The sequence below is a fragment of the Telmatherina bonti genome (genome assembly GCF_933228915.1).
Source record: "Telmatherina bonti genome assembly, chromosome: 8".
In the NCBI taxonomy this organism is placed as follows: domain Eukaryota; kingdom Metazoa; phylum Chordata; class Actinopteri; order Atheriniformes; family Telmatherinidae; genus Telmatherina; species Telmatherina bonti.
Window position 1 is genome coordinate 5,987,345 of NC_136626.1, and position 17,627 is coordinate 6,004,971.

The 17,627-nt window shown below is 44.5% G+C and overlaps 1 protein-coding gene and 1 pseudogene across 2 annotated transcripts; both read left to right on the plus strand.

Moving 5' to 3' along the window:
- Nucleotides 1–1,238: 1,238 nt before the first annotated feature.
- LOC306759498 (interferon-induced protein with tetratricopeptide repeats 1-like) lies at nucleotides 1,239–1,998 on the plus strand (annotated as a pseudogene). The gene has a single exon. The product of its transcript is annotated as an interferon-induced protein with tetratricopeptide repeats 1-like (transcript).
- A 13,967-nt stretch (nucleotides 1,999–15,965) lies between these two features.
- On the plus strand, nucleotides 15,966–17,282 carry LOC306759499 (interferon-induced protein with tetratricopeptide repeats 2-like; the record flags this gene model as incomplete). Its single annotated transcript, XM_079245168.1, has 1 exon — nucleotides 15,966–17,282. The coding sequence occupies one exon, from the start codon at nucleotides 15,966–15,968 to the stop codon at nucleotides 17,280–17,282; it is 1,317 nt and encodes a 438-aa protein (XP_079101294.1).
- Between the last annotated feature and the right edge of the window lie 345 nt (nucleotides 17,283–17,627).

Below are 17,627 nucleotides of genomic sequence, written 5' to 3' on the forward strand. Positions count from 1 at the left end.
CATTTTGTTGCACTCCCCAAACTCCCCTCAGCCAAGGAGATGGCTGACTTACTGGTTCATCACGTTTTTCGACTCCATGGACTGCCCGCAGACATCGTATCTGACAGGGGGCCCCAGTTCACGTCACAGGTATGGCGAGCCTTTTGTCAGTCTCTTGGAGCCACACTGAGTTTGTCGTCCGGATTTCACCCCCAAACCAATGGTCAGGCTGAAAGGACAAATCAGGACTTGGAGACTGCCCTCCGGTGTGTGGCGGAAGCTAACCCATCTTCTTGGAGTGAACATCTGGACTGGGTTGAGTATGCGCACAATTCTCTCACCTCCTCAGCCTCTGGATTGTCCCCTTTTGAGTGCTCTCTAGGGTACAAGCAACCACTGTTTCCTGCCCAGGAGGATGAGGTTTCTGTGCCTTCCATCCAGCTTCACATCCGCCGCTGTCAACGGGTTTGGCGGAACGTTCGGGCTGCGCTTCTCCGAACGGGGGAACGGAACCGGCGCCAAGTCAATCGTCATCGGACTCCTGCGCCCGGTTATACCCCAGGTCAGAAGGTTTGGCTTTCATCCAGGAACATTCCTTTGCGGACCGATGCCAGGAAGCTGACTCCTCGTTACTTGGGCCCCTTTGAGATCCAACGGATCATCAACCCTACTGTGGTTCAACTTAAGCTCCCCAGTTCCATGCGGGTTCATCCCTCCTTCCACGTCTCCCAACTTAAACCGGTTTCTTCCAGTTCCTTTCAACCCCTCGGACATTTTAACGCTGCAAGTTCGATTTTGTCAGACAAACGTGCTGAGATATTACACACATCGCTCTTTTCTTTCTTCTTTGACATCATGATGGTGATTTTATCTTCTCATGTCTGTTCTATGGTGGAACTTTGTGACACTGGTGTTACTGGTCTTGGACCAGATCTGTAGCCATAACCCTAATTCTGCATCATTTGGGCATTTTTGTCCACTAAAGCAACATTTCCTGGAAACCCAGCCGTCATTATGGCTGTTTGAGGTGTGATTGTAGTAAAGACGTATTTCTCAATAATGAACCCAAAACATGACAGAATGTCTAATTATATTTTGTAGCTATTAGGTTAAAAGTAAATCAAGCGCATATGGTTAACCTTTGTCTTTTTAAATGGTATCCAGTGCTGCTCAGAGTCCGTCCAGACTGGAGTCCCTGCAGTGCCACTTCACCTGGAATCTGGACACCAGCAGGTCCAAAATGATGGATGAAGCCAGACATGGTGCCATGGCAGACCAGCCGCCTGCTGGCGTTGGTGACTCGATTCAAGTACGAAAACACCGACCAGGATGCTGACATGTTGGAGGAAATGAGAATGGCCCGAGAGGAGGATCCAGACAACCGGTACCTTGCTGCTGTCGACCTGCTGCTGAGAGCCAAGAGAGGAGAGCAAGTCCAAGATGAAGCACCTGAGCTGGAAGAAAAGATCTTAATGAATCCTGTCAGCAGCTACAGCGGCATCAAAACACTGATGAGGGTTTACAGGGAGCTCAAATGCTACGATGAAGCCATTGATCTGGCAGAAAAGGCCCTGAAGAAGAATCCAGATGTGAGGTACCTGAAAAGATGTGCCGCTCTCTGCTATAAATGGAAGATAATTCTTTATAAGGAAAGTCGCCCTGCTCAAAGCATGATCAGCAGAGCCATCAGTCTGCATGAGGAGGTGATCTCTCTTTACCCTCATTCTTGTCTTCTGAAGGAGGTTGCTCTTGCTAACGTGTATGCGAGGTCTGGTCAGGGCCTGGAGAGAGCAGAGCAGATGTATCAAGAGATGATGGAGAGAGATCTGGAACCTGCAGACAAGCAGATACTCTATAATAAGATACGCAAAATACTTATTCTATGATAGAAGGGAGTATCAGAGGTCGATTGAGTACCACATGAAGGCAGCAGAGATTCCTCATCCATCCTTCTTCCAGCAGAACAGCATCAACATGCTGACGAAGAAGATAGATCGAGGCAGGGACATAATGTGCTGAGAGATCCGGGAGTTTCTGGAAAACCTCCCAGGTTCTGAGTCTTTGTGAGTTCCTGATAACTGACAAAAGCATGATTATAAATTAATCCAGATATAGCCTTTTTATGCATTATATACTACTAGTCAAAAGAAACACACTTTTTCCTTTAAATCCAATAGAAAAGTGTGTCCAAACTTTTGACAAGAAGTGTATTTGAAACATTGTAATATCTGCAGTGGTGACAGCCTCTGGTAGTATGAACATTATAACAGGATCTACTTAGAACACACAATGCTGAATTTAAACTTCAATAACTGCATGAAACAAACATTAAACATACGTTACTGTTCGGCATGTCACTCAACATGTATGAAGTCTTTGTGTTAAACGTGAGCTGATAGCTGTTTGTAATGATCTGCTGGGTTATGTCTGGTTTTAATTTGAAAAAAATTCTGTTTTTTTTGGTTCATTTTGCTTTAATTTTCTTCTTCTAGCTTTTGTTTTGCTTTTAGCTTTATGTCTTGTTTCTTGTATATTCAGTTAAGTTTAGTTTTTTATCTTAGTTTGTGTTATTATCTCTAAATGTCCTCGGCTGCCTCAGAAGTTCCCTTCCTGCAGGAGGTGAACCCAGTCAGAGGTGGCATCATGTGGGCTTTTTCAGGGTGCGGGTCCAGCCAGCCCCTGCGATGAAACCTGGACAACAGCTTAAAACACAATAGCTAAACATTAAGTGATGGAAATGAATGTTTGGTGGACTTTCTCTTGTAACAAAGCTTCTTGGTAATAAATCTTCTACTGCTGGAAAGTCTGTCTATTTACCTTTCAAATGGAGGCATATTTATATAGCAGCAGAGTTGAGTATGAGGGCTGATATACCACATACGGGTATGACATATAGACATACATGACAAAACAAATCTTCTCTGCTGATGTAACCAGCCACCAGACCCCTATGGCCCACCAACATTCCCCCCAGCTCCCATGAGGCTGGGCGCTGCAGTTGTGACCTCCATCCAGCCACAAGGAGCCTGCCTGACTCACCCCTAAGGTGTAGCAGTAGCCCAAGGGCCACCAGCCCCACTGCAATACAGCCTGTCGACAACCCGGGCCAGCAAAGCAACTCTCTCTTCTGACCTCCTCCCACTGGCTGGCACTTTGGCAGTTCCCAGGAAACAAGGTGCACTTTGTGTTTGCAGTTAAAACTGAAGAGGTGTAATAAAAAAAAAAAAAAATCCAATAAATGTAATTAAAAGTTCACTCCATTTCACTCAGAGCGACAATAAATTCTATACTAAATTTGGCGGATAATGCTTCACAGTTGAGTAAGTCTTTCTGTCTGTCCATCAAACGTAAGACTGACAAGATACTCTTCTCTAACCAAACATTACAACATAGAGCACACAGCATGAGGGACGTAAACATGAATGATGACGTTACTAATTCAACGACACCAAACAATAACCAGCAGAGGGCACCAGACAAGGCCTTTGTAAAACCAGAGGCTGAATTTGGGGTTACTTGATCACAAATGAGACCACAAGCAACGCTGGGTCAAGGTCTAGAAGTTCACACAGTGGGTTCTTGTGGTGATTCCTGTTTCCTGGTGGGCATGGTCAGCTTCTGGCAAGTGGAGGAGCACCTGATCGGCATCTGGCAATCAACGTCCCATGTATTTAAGTCCAGTCCAGCGTGCTGATCGTCGCCAGATTGTTGATTGCCTTGCGGTAACAGCTTGATGGTTTACCCAAGTGTAAATTCTCAGTTTTGTAACCTGCCCAGTATTTCTCCTTGCCAGAGATCCTGCCTGTTTTTCTGCCTGCCAGCCTGCCAACCTGCCTTCTCTGCTCTAGGAGATCATCAGAAACCCTGAAAGAACAAATAAATCTGTTTCTGGAATTCTAAAATGTGTCCACTCTTTGGACCCTACCTACGGCTCTAAGAACATGGAATGTCACCTCTCTGGCGGAGAAGGAGCCTGAGCTTGTGTGCAAGGTTGAGCGGTTCTAGCTAGATATAGTCAAACTCACCTCAATGCATGGCTTGGGCTCTGGAACCAGTACCCTCAAGAGGGGCTGGATCTTCTTCCACTCTGGAGTTGCTCATGGTGAGAGGTGCCAGGCACGTTTGGGCATTCTTATTGGCCCATGGCTTGGTTCCTGCATGTTGGTGTTTACCCTGGTGGTTGAAAGGGTAGTTTCCCTCCACCTGCGGGTGGGGGTACAGGTCCTGACTACTGTCAGATGGTGGAGGAAGAAGCCGGTCAGGTCTGGCAGGCACAAATCCTCATGAAAGTCTGCTGGAAACGTCTGGCAGAGTCCCTGTCAGTCCACCTGGACCTTACTCACAGTTTCTAACTGACTTCTCAGACCTCTTATCAGACCTAGTGCTGAATACTGATAAAGTTATTGTTCTGGGGGATTTTAACATTCATGTTGATGATGAACATGACAGTTTAACCATTGCCTTAAACTCTATATTAAGTTCAATCGGATTTTCGCAAAATGTCCACAGACCGACTCATTCTCATCATCACACTCTGGATCTTGTTCTGACATACGGCATCAAAGGTGATCAACTAACAGTTTTTCCTCTTAACCCTGTTCTGTCTGATAATTTTTTAAACAACTTTTGAGTTTACTTTACTTGATTACACAAGGGCTGAGAAGAAAATTCATGATAATCAATGTTTGTCAGACAGTGTTTACAAATTTAAGAAGTCTATTTCAGCAGTATTTCCTCCAATACCATGTGTTAACTTGACAGGAAACACCCATCCGAGCTTCACTCCAACACAGGTCGATGAATGTGTTGCTAGAATGACATATAACACTAGATAATGTTGCTCATCTAAAGAAGAAGAGAGCCAGTCAGAAGAAGTGGCGCCCCATGATTTAATTCCCAGCTTCAAGCTTTAAAACAGACATCAAGACGTTTGGAAAGAAAATGGCGTTCATCTGGCTTAGAAGCGTGTCACATAGTCTGGAAAGAAAGTTTAATAGTGTTCAAAAAAGTCTTGCGTGTGGCTAGAACAGCTTATTATTCATCATTGATAGAGGAGAAGAAGAACAACCCCAGGTTTCTCTTCAGCACTGGAACCAGACTGACTAAGAGCCATAGTGCTGTTGAGCCATCTATTCCTTTCAACCTCAGCTGTGACGACTTTATGAGTTTCTTTGTAAACAAAATAGTTTCTATCAGGAAGGAAATCAGTAATAGCCTTAACACTACTAATGTTATTTCATCTGCAGCAGCCTTAGAGACGTCTTTTGAAGCTGATTGTCATTTGGACCGTTTCTTGCCTGTACAGCTCTCCAAGGTAACCAACATAATAGCTTCATCTAAACCTTCAACCTGTGTTTTAGACCCCATCCCAACCAGATTATTCAAAGAAATATGTTTTTTAATCAATACATCTGTACTGGACCTGATCAATTTGTCTCTATTAATAGGATATGTACCTCAATATTTTAAGACAGCTGTAATTAAACCGTTGCTTAAAAAACCAACTCTGGATCCAGGAGTTTTAGCTAATTATAGACCAATATCTAATCTCCCCTTCTGGTCTAAAGTTCTGGAGAAAACAGTTTCAACCCAACTATGTTCCTATCTGAGCAGAAACAATCTGAAGAGTTCCAGTCAGGATTTAGAGCTCATCATAGCACGGAGACAGCACTGGTGAAAGTCACTAATGATCTTCTCATGGCCTCAGATAAAGGACTTCTGTCTGTACTCATTCTTTTAGATCTCAGTGCTGCATTCGATACTATTGATCACAATATTCTGCTACAGAGGCTGGAACATGTTATTGGGATTAAAGGGACCGCATTAGACTGGTTCCAGTCATATTTATCTGATAGATTTCAGTTTGTAAATGTAAATGATGAGTCTTCCTCACACACCAGGCTAAGTCATGGAGTTCCTCAGGGTTCTGTACTTGGACCAATACTTTTCACATTATACATGCTTCCCTTAGGAAATATCATCAGGCAGCATGGTATAAATTTATATTGCTATGCGGATGACACTCAGATCTACCTCTCCATGAAGCCAGATTAAACCAGTTTCTTAGATTACAAAGATGTTTTACAGACATCAAGACCTGGATGACTCTGAATTTTCTCCTTTTAAACTCAGACAAGACAGAGGTCATTATCTTCGGGCCTGAAAAACTTAGAACAAAATTATCCAGTTATGTAATTAATCTGGATGGCATTAATCTGGCCTCCAGTACCACTGTGAGAAATCTTGGAGTCATTATTGACCAGGACTTGTCTTTTAGCTCACATTTAAAACAGGTTTCTAGAACCGCCTTCTTTCACCTGCGTAATATTGCAAAAATTAGGGGCATCTTGTCCCAGAAAGATGCAGAAAAATTAGTCCATGCCTTTATTACTTTAAGACTGGATTACTGCAATTCCTTATTCATGAGTTGTCCCAAATATGCCCTGAAAAGTCTCCAGCTGATCCAAAATGCTGCAGCGAGAGTTCTGATGAGGACTAGCAGGAGAGATCATATTTCACCAGTTTTAGCCTCTCTACACTGGCTCCCTGTTAAATCCAGGATAATGTTTAAAATTCTTCTCCTCACATATAAAGCTCTCCATGACCAAGCTCCATTGTACATAAAAGATTTTATAGTTTCATATATTCCAAATAGAGCACTTGGCTCTCAGACTGCAGGTTTACTGGTGGTTCCCAGAGTCTCAAAAAGTACTATGGAGGAAGGGCCTTTAGCTATCATGGAACCAGCTCCCACCATGGGTTTGGGAGGCAGACTCCCTCCACACCTTTAAGATCGAGCTTAAAACCTTCCTTTTCCATGATTCTTATAGTTAGGATATGAGCATCTCCTGAGTTGGAGTATGCATGTATGGGACCCAACTATCCAGGTTATGTCATGGTGCGAAGATGTTGGACCCACATGCACGATTAAACAATCTGGAGAATGTGAAAATGGTTTATTTGGTGAACTGAGGGGATGGTTCCGGAAAGACCCGAAGGCGGGGTTCTCTGCAAAGATAGATGTATGAGTAATGGAAATGATGGAATAATTCTCAGGGAAGTGAAGGTGTCCTACTTGTCTCGGAGTTGCCGTGAATTCGGGTGGTGTCAGGAGGTCCGAGAGGATGGATGTTGGCAGTGGGTGCCAGTGAGGGTCTTTTCGGTGGAGGGCAGATAGGCAGCGACAAGCTGATCGGATCCGGAGGATAGCCAGTGAAGAGAAAGCCAGGTTATTGGTAGGGAGTGGTTGCTGGTGATGATTGGCTGCTGGGAGGGAAATCGCAGGTAGCTCTGGAGAGTCCACAAAGGAGTGTCTCTGGAAAAAAACCAAGAATTTGTAAAGTCTCTCAAACGTTAGCGGCTACAGGAACTTGCTGGAGGGCTTAGGTTTTACCACAGAGGCTCAACGCTCAAGCGACGGCAATCAGCTGCAGATATAGTGCTGGCAGAAGATCTCTAATACTCTACAGGTGTGCAGACTTGCACACCTGTGGTGAAAACACCCTCCAGAAAATGGTTCCTCTGGCTCCCTCTGGTGGATCCTGAAAAGAACCCACACCCCCTGACAGGTTAGGCTCATTGCTCTTATAGTTATGGGTAGTCTAGCCAATTCAATTCAACTTTCAATTCAACTTTATTTATATAGCGTCAAATCACGGCAATGCCATTTCAAGACGCTTTACAGACAGAGAAGAAAACATAATGAAAGCCAATTCATAATAGCCTATATAAGGAAACCAACAGAAACCAACAAAGACTCCCTTTTAACAGGAAGGAAACCTCTGGCAGAACCCAGCTCAAGGACATGCAGCCATCTGCCTCTGCTGAGTGGGGGAAAGAGGACAGAAAGACAACAGACAACAGGAAATGCTACTCCCGGCCAGGGAGACCTGCTGAGACAGGAGACATACATGTTAATGGTGCTACACTGTTATTGGGGGGGGGGTGTAAAAGAGAGCGAGAAAGAGAAAGAGAAAGAAGCTCAGTGTATCAGGAAATGTCCCTCAGCAGTCTAAACCTATAGCAGCATAACTAAGGGATGCTAACCATCCCTAGCTATAGGACTTATCAAAAAGATAAGTCTTCAGCCTAGTCTTAAAGGTGGGGAGGGTGTCTGCTTCCCTAACACTAACTGGGAGCTTATTCCATAAGAGAGGGGCCTGATAACCAAAGGCTCTGCCTCCTGCTTGGCTCTTTGAGACTCTAGGAACCACAAGTAAGCCTGCAGTCTGCGAACGAAGTACTCTGCTTGGTATATAAGGAACAATGAGGTCTTTGATATATAGTGGTGCCTGGTTGTGAAGGGCTTTATATGTAAGGAGAAGGATTTTAAATTCTATTCTAGATTTAACAGGCAGCCAATGAAGAGAGGCTAAAACTGGAGAAATATGATCTCTCCTGCTGGTTCTGGTCAGGACTCTGGCTGCAGAATTCTGGATCAGCTGAAGGCTTTTCAGGGCATATTTAGGACAGCCCAGTAATAGAGAGTTACAGTAATCTAGTCTCCAAGTAACAAAAGCGTGAACCAGTTTTTCTGCATCACTCTGAGACAGAATGTCCCTAATTTTGGCTATATTACGTAAATGAAAGAAGGCTGTTTTAGTAACCTGCTTAATATGTGGGCCAAAGGACAGGTCCGAGTCAAATATTACTCCAAGGTTTCTCACTGTAGCACTGGAAGCTAAAGTAATGCCATCCAGGTTCATTACAAAACCGGAAAATTTAGCTCTGAGTTTTTCAAATCCAACGAGAATTACTTCAGTCTTATCTGAGTTTAAGAGGAGAAAATTTCTAGACATCCAAGTCTTTATGTCTATGAGACAATTTTGTAGCCTATTGGGCTGATTTGTTTCATCTGGTTTAAAGGATAAGTATATCTGAGTATCATCTGCATAACAATGAAAGTTTATTCCATGCTGTCTAATAATTTTGCCTAAGGGGAGCATATATAGCGTGAAGAGTATTGGTCCAAGTACAGAACCTTGAGGAACTCCACGACTTACTGTAGTTTGTGAAGAGGACTTGTCATTTACATGAACGAACTGAAGTCTATCAGATAAATATGATTTAAACCAACTTAACGCTGTACCTGTAATTCCAATCACCTGTTCTAGTCTTTGTAACAGAATGTTATGATCGACTGTATCAAATGCAGCACTAAGATCAAGCAAGATAAGTACGGACAGAAATCCTTTGTCTGAGGCCATAAGAAGGTCATTAGTAACTTTCACCAATGCTGTCTCAGTGCTATGATGAGCTCTAAATCCTGACTGAAACTCTTCGAATAAATTATTTCTGCTTAGGTGGGCATGTAGCTGAGCTGAAACTATTTTCTCCAGAATTTTGGACATAAACGGGAGATTAGATATAGGTCTATAATTTGCTAACACCTCTGGATCCAGAGATTGCTTTTTAAGTTAAGGCTTGATTACAGCAGTTTTAAATGATTGTGGTACATATCCTGTCACTAAAGACATATTGATAAGATTTAGTAGAGATGTATCAACTCAAGGGAAAATGTCCTCAAAGAGGCTCGTTGGGAGAGGGTTTGAGGTACAGGTGGATGGTTTAGATGAAGCTATTATTTTAGTTAATTCAGAGGGTTGGACAGGACAGAAACTATTTAGACACAAGTCAGATCCTGGTTCTAAGGATGCTTTGGACACCACAACAGGCTCAACATTATAGGTAGAAGGAAGAATATTGTGAATTTGATCTCTAATAGTGTCAATTTTATTCCTGAAAAAATACATGAAATCATCACAGCTAAGTGAGAAAGGAATACATGGCTCCACAGGGCTCCGGCTCCTAGTAAGCCTAGCTACAGTGCTGAAAAGAAACCGAGGGTTGTTTTTGTTTTCCTCTATCAGTGATGAATAATAAGCTGTTCTTGCCGTACGTAAGGCTTTTTTGTAGACAATTAAGCTTTCTTTCCAGGTTAAGCGAGACTCCTCTAGTCCTGATGAACGCCATCTGTTTTCCAAACGCCTTGACGCCTGTTTTAGAGCTCGAAGCTGGGAATTAAATCAGGGAGCCTTCATAATCTTATCCAATTTCTTCTTCTTTAGGGGAGCAACATTATCCAAGGTTGTACGCAATGAAGCTATTATAATATCAGCATGCTGATCAATCTGAGCAGGAGTAAAGCTTAAAGGGGGACTCTCAGTCATGCTAACACATGGTAGATGTGAAAAAATTGTTTTAATTGATTGTTTAAATTTTGTAATAATATTGTCTGATAAACATCTACTATGGTAGAATTTATTTTTGGTCAGTGAGTAATCAGTTAAAGTGAATTCAAAGGTTACTAAGAAGTGATCAGACAATACAGGGTTTTGAGGAAATACTTTGAGCTTATCAGTCTCAATACCAGATGTTAGAACCAGATCAAGAGTATGACCATGAGAGTGAGTGGCACCATTAACATTTTGTGAAAACCCAATTGAGTTTAGAATAGAGCTAAAGGAAATGTTTAAACTATCATTTTCATCATCAACGTGAATATTAAAATCACCTAGTACAATGACTTTATCAGTAGTCAGCACTAACTCAGACAAGAGATCAGAGAATTCGGTCAGAAACTCGGAGTAAGGTCCAGGTGGGCGATACACTAATGCTAAAAGGAGCGGTTTCTCTGAATTCCATTTTGGATGAGATAAATTTAATGTCAGGAATTCAAAGGATTTATAGTTAGTTTTGTGCTTAGGATTAATTAAAATTTCTGACTTAAAGATAGCTGCAACACCTCCTCCTCTGCCTGTAGTTCTAGGAATGTGAAAGTTTAAATAGTTAGCTGGTGTAGCTTCATTAATACTAACATAATCCTCTTGCTGTCACCAGGTTTCCGTACGACAGAATAAATCAATGTGGTGATCACCTATCAAGTCATTGACTAATAAAGACTTATTTGGGAGGGATCTGATATTCAGTAGGCCACACTTTATTGTCTTATTTTCAGATTTTATTTGATCTATTGTTTTTATTTTTATGAGGTTTTCACGGTTAACCCGAGAAGTGTTTTTGTGTTGTTTAATTCTTACTGCTGGGGAGTTGTATAAGGTCGGAATGGGGTTTTGGGTGGGCGGCGGCAGGTGGGAAGCTGCAGAAAAGTGTGTAGGACTACAATTCTGCCTCCTGGTCCCAACCCTGAGTTGTCAATTTAGCTGACTAATGAAAGAGTCCATATTGCTAGATAAGAGAGCGGCTCCATCCAACGTGGGATGGATGCCATCTCTCCTAATAAGACCAGGCTTTCCCCAAAAAGCGCTCCAATTATCTATAAAACCCACGTTGTTATCGGGACACCACCTAGACAACCAGCGGTTGAAAGATGACATGCGGCTAAACATGTCATCGCTGATTAAATTTGGCAAGGGACCAGAGAAAACTACGGAGTCCGACATGCTCTTGGCAAAGTTACACACCAAAGCAACATTAATTTTAGTGACCTCCGATTGGCGTAACCGGGTGTCGTTACCGCCGACGTGAATTACAGTCTTATGGTATTTACGTTTAGCCTTAGCCAGCAGTTTCAAATACGATTCGACGATGCCCGCTCTGGCCCCAGGAATGCATTTGACTATGGTCCCCGGTGTCTCTAGTGCCACGTTTCTGACTATGGAACTACCTATAATCAGGGTTTCTGCCTCAGCGGGTGTGTCGCCGAGCGGGGAAAATCTGTTAGAAACGTCAACAGGTCGGTGGTGGCCAGTGGGTTTTGGTTTGGGGCTACGCTTCCGCCTGACCGTCGTCCAGCCCGCCTCGGCTCCCGGCTGCGCGGAAACTGCTGACGGACCGCTAGGGATGGCTGCCCTGGCTGGTAGCTCCGCACTGGCTAATGGGGGCTTGCTGACTAACTGCTTCCCTAACTGAGTGCAGAGCTGGGCTTCTAACTCGCAGAGCCTCACCTCCAAAGTTGCCAAGCTGCTACACTTAATACACCTACCGTTATCACTAAAGGAGGCGGAGGAGTAGCTAAACATCAGACACACCGAGCAAGAAAAGGCAGGGGACCGTGTGGGAAGAGAGCTAGCAGCCATGCTAAAACCGAGTGCTTGAGCTGTTTAAGTCAAGTAAACAGAAAGCCAAAGATCCCGAAAATAAATGCAATATATAAAACAGTGGTTTGGGAAGATATTGTGCGCTGAAGTGAGTGGTTGGTTAACAATAGAAATAGGTTAAAGGAGCCAACGGCTCGTAGCAATCCGCAGTGACACACGCTTGGGAAACAGGAAATGACACAATACGTTACCGCAACGTCAGCACGTCAGGTGAGACCCCGCCAACAATTACTTATGTAGCAATGGGGATGTTACCTGATGCACTGAGAAGTACCTCGCTCTATTTCTCTAATATATTAATGTATAAATATATGCCAATATTGCCGTCTCTAACTTTTTTGTCCTTTTTTCCGCAGGTCTTCCTGAATAAGTGCAGTTGTACATGTTGATCTGTCTTTCCTGTCGTCTCCACCCCAACCAGTCAAGGCAGATGGCTGCCCTCCCTGAGCCGGGTTCTGCCGGAGGTTTTCTTCCTGTTAAAGGGGAGTTTTTTCCTTCCCACTGTCGCCGCATGCAGCTCAGGATGGGGGATTGGATCCAAGTCATGACTCGATGCAATCAGTTGGTTTCTATTATAGGATATGTATGAATTGGCTTGAAATTATGTGTATGTTGATTTGGGTATGTAAAGTGCCCTGTGACTACATTGTTGTGAAGTGGCGCTATACAGTGAAGTGGCGCTATAATGTTAAATTGAATTGAATTGAATTGGGTCGTGAATTGGGTCTAAAAGATGGACACAGCCTCCGTGACGTCACCCGTAGGTTTCTGAAGAGCTGAATTGAAGCTTGGTGGGCGGTTCCTACCATCGCCATCTTTGTAGGGACATGCATGTTGTCTCTCCTGGAAAATACAAGTATGGGCAAAGAGGTGGAGCTGAGAGGGGGCTGTGGGGAGGGGGGAGGGGGGGATGATTGACATCGAGCGAACTCCAAGCTGCCTGTAGCTAAGAGCTAACCAAGCTAACAGGCGCTAACCAGCTAACGAAGGTAAGCGGGCTACACTAGGTAATGTTGTTAAGCGGCTAAAGATCGGGTACTTCTAAATCAAAAGGACACACCCCTAAACATGTCGAATTTCAAGATTAAATTACTTTTAAATTTACTCCCCTCACAGTTGTCATGAAGGCAAACCTGAACTATTAAACCAAGAATGGATTTTTGTACCAGGCTGTAAACATGTTTATTTCTGCCGTGAAGTTGGTCTTTTTAACATGGGAGTCTATGTGGATTTGCGCTGTTTTGCAGCCCCTAGTGGATGAAGGGGGGACTGCAGTTTTATGCACTTCCGCATAGGCTTCACTTTTAACTGACGGACGTTGCCGTTTGGTAGTGACCAAAAGAAGGAGATCTCGTATACAGGCGGCTGAAATGAGTTTCCTCCGCAGGGTGGCCGGGCTCTCCCTTAGAGATAGGGTGAGGAGCTCGGTCATCCGGGAGGAGATCAGAGTAGAGCCGCTGCTCCTCCACATTGAGAGGAACCAGTTGAGGTGGCTCGGGCATCTGGTCAGGATGCCTCCTGGACCTCCCTGGTGAGGTGTTCCAGGCACGTCCCTCTGGGAGGAGACCCCGGGGAAGACCCAGGACACGCTGGAGGGATTATATTTCCCACATAATTGGCAAATGTGGTTGGGGAGAGGGAAGTCTGGACTTCCCTGCTTCGGCTGCTGCCCCGCGACTCCCCACATAACCGGCAGAGAATGGATGGATGGATGGCGTGTACCAGCCAATAACAACTTTGTTTGTTGTCCTGGCAACAAGGGATGGGTTTTATCTTGGTTTAACTTGGATAAAAGGATCAAAACACAAATAGGACGGAAGGAAAATGATTCCCTGCTTATTTGTGATTATAGCTCATCTTTTGACTCATTCCATTGCTCTTTACTGGACTGAGCTGCACTGATGCAACACTGTTCATGTGACGTAAACAAGGAGGAGCTCACCGTCTGATAAACCCTGAGGAGTGGTTGATAAGATCACAACCAACTCCCTGTTCTGTAAATGAAACTGAAGCAAAGCAGCTCAGTTTAAGTTTCATTTACGGAGCAGTGAGGCCGACTGCTGGCTTCTGAAACTGATGCTGTGCAGCAGGAGGAATGTCTGCTTCTTGTTGCTGAATTTAAAGTCTGTAGGAGATAAAGATTTAAAACACAGTCCAGCAGATACTCAGTGGTTTTCAGGTGCAGAAGTTTTTACCTGTAATGAGTCCAACACCAGGAAGAAGGATGAAACTTAGAGAAGGGTTCAGTCAGATCTGGATAACCCAAAGGTGTGGTGTACCTGCCGTATGTGTGTGTGTATGACACACAGTCAGTCTGCAGACCGGCAGCCAAAAGTATAACGCGACACAGATTCAGCTGCGTTTCTGTAAAACATCACCATAATACTCCTCCCTCTGAGCTGAAGGAGACCTGGCCTGGAAACGTCCCCGCCAGGGCGTCCATGCGGCGCCATGAGGGTTAGGTTTGGGTTCTGAGTGGGAATGAAATGGAACTGGACAAGCTTGCAGGCTAAAATCCAATCAGATCAATTTGAAACCCATATGGACAGACACAGGGGAGGTTACCATGGAAACCGTGGACAAACCCATGTGGGACTTCATCTGCAGCTCAGATTTAACCCTTGTGGTCCCACATGGACACATTGGCTGGGTGGTGTGACCCCCAGGTGTCAACCTGCTGGATAGTGTGAGGCCACGGGGCCGTGATCTCCTACTGACCTGAGGTCCACCTGCTTCTCATCTACATCTCCACCACCATCTCCACCTCCACCACCATCTCCACCTGCATCTCTCCAGGAACTCATCCCCCACAGATCTGTGGCGGCTGCAGTTTCAGTCACTTTTTATCAGGCTGAGATTTCCTGTCATGTGAAAATGTCACCGTGCGTGGGCCCGTTGTTTGTTGGTGCGCGGCCCTGAAGGCCTCCGATGCTGCTCTACGCTATAGGAGACAAAGAATTGTTCAGTTTCATGTGTTTGACAGGAAACACAAACAAACCAAAACAAAAACTAATCCAGGAGGGTTCAAATTAGCTGCATTATTAAGCTTAAAACTATGAGGACCGGAGAAACCTGCTTCTTTCTCACACCAACTGCATTTCTGGAAATCCAAAAGCCAGCCGGAACACCGTATAAAAGTCTCCAGCAGAGCCATCGTCTTCCAGTCGACATCCTCAGATCGTCACCACCGGAGAAGCTCCTGCTTTAACACCACAAACGTTCACAGCTTCGTGTTTACAGAAAACAGCTGGATGATGAGGTAAAGGATGTTATGGTGTTTTTTTTAACCATTTTCAATCCTTTTCAATCACTTTTATCATCCAGGTTCCTTCATTTCCTTCCTGACATGTTATCTTCCACTGACCTTTCAGCATTTTACTTTTTGTCTTTGTGTGGTGTTCACATTCAGAACATGTTTAATTCCTCGTCTTTCAGTGTAGACTTTCTCTTCATCCTTCCGTATGAGATGAAACTGCAGACTGTTAAACACTAGAACCAAACATGTTAAAATGTCCACAGATGACTTTCCTTTCAACCCCTCGGACATTTTAACGCTGCAAGTTCGATTTTGTCAGACAAACGTGCTGAGATATTACACACATCGCTCTTTTCTTTCTTCTTTGACATCATGATGGTGATTTTATCTTCTCATGTCTGTTCTATGGTGGAACTTTGTGACACTGGTGTTACTGGTCTTGGACCAGATCTGGAGCCATAACCCTAATTCTGCATCATTTGGGCATTTTTGTCCACTAAAGCAACATTTCCTGGAAACCCAGCCGTCAATATGGCTGTTTGAGGTGTGATTGTAGTAAAGACGTATTTCTCAATAATGAACCCAAAACATGACAGAATGTCTAATTATATTTTGTAGCTATTAGGTTAAAAGGAAATCAAGCGTCTAATGGTTAACCTTTGTCTTTTTAAATGGTTTCCAGTGCTGCTCAGAGTCCGTCCAGACTGGAGTCCCTGCAGTGCCACTTCACCTGGAATCTGGAGGCCAACAAGTCCAAACTGATGCATCTAAGAGACGAACTGGTGGACATCGGTACTGATGAGGGAAACGTCTGGCTGGGTCACATTTACAACCTGCAGGGCTTCATCCATTACCATCTGGGCTTCATGGAAGAGGCCCGGGACTTCTTCAGCAGGGCCACGGAGACCTTCCACCAGCTGGGAGATGCAGATGAGGCTCCCTGCTTGCTGGTGAACTACGGGAACCTGGCATGGCTGCACCACCATCTGGGTGAAGACACCGAGAGCCAAGCTTACCTATCAAAGCTGGACACCCTGATGGAGCAGTCTCCACCTCCAATCCAGGATGAGCTCCACCCAGAGGTCTGTGCTGAGAAGGCCTGGACCCTGATGACTTTTTACAAAGACAAGAAGCTGCAGGCTGCAGATTACTTCCAGAGAGCCGTCAGGATGAAGCCAGACATGGCGCCATGGCAGACCAGCCGCCTGCTGGCGTTGGTGACTCGATTCAAGTACGAAAACACCGACCAGGATGCTGACATGTTGGAGGAAATGAGAATGGCCCGAGAGCAGGATCCAGACAACCGGTACCTTGCTGCTGTCGACCTGCTGCTGAGAGCCAAGAGAGGAGAGCAAGTCCAAGATGAAGCACATGAGCTGGAAGAAAAGATCTTAATGAATCCTGTCAGCAGCTACAGCGGCATCAAAACACTGATGAGGGTTTACAGGGAGCTCGAATGCTACGATGAAGCTGTTGATCTGGCAGAAAAGGCCCTGAAGAAGCATCCAGATGTGCGATACCTGAAGAGATGTGCCGCTCTCTGCTACAGGTGGAGGATCATTTTTTTCAGGGAAATTCCTCTGAATGAAGACATGATCAGCAGAGCAGTCAGTCTGCATGAGGAGGTTTTCTTTCTTTACCCTCATTCCTCTCTCAAGAAGGAGATCGAGGTTGCAGACATTCTGGCGAGATCTCATCGGGATCAAAAGAGAGCAGAGCAGATGTATCAGGAGATGATGGAGAGAGATCTGGAACCTGCAGACAAGCAGATGCTCTATAACTGCTACGCAAAAAACATTTTCTATGATAGAGGGGAGAGTCAGAGGTCGATTCGGTACCACATGAAGGTTGCAGAGATTCCTCATCCATCCTTCTTCCAGCAGAACAGCATCAACCTGCTGAAGAAGATCAGAGATCGAGGCAGGCACAGAATGTGCAGAGAGATCCGGGAGTTTCTGGAAAACCTTCCAGGTTCTGAGTCTGAGTGAGTTCCTGATAACTAAAGTTTCAAGTCCACATGTGAACATCTCATGTTACATATCAGCTGTTTATGTGACAATCTGCTGGTTCTTTTCTCTTTGTCTTGCTTTTATTACAGTAAGATGAAATATTCTGGTTTGCCAGTGTTTGACGTTTAGATCCTGATGCACATTTAGGTCTGAATGAAGCTCCGTGCAGCTGCAGACGTCTCAGAAACGTTGCCATTCTCATCAGAGTAAACGCATACGAGTGATGCATTCATTACTTTTATACCATGGTCTGGATGAATACTCGATTCTGACTGGCTGCAGGGTGTCGCTTAAAAAGTGATATCGGACATCAGTTAAAAAACT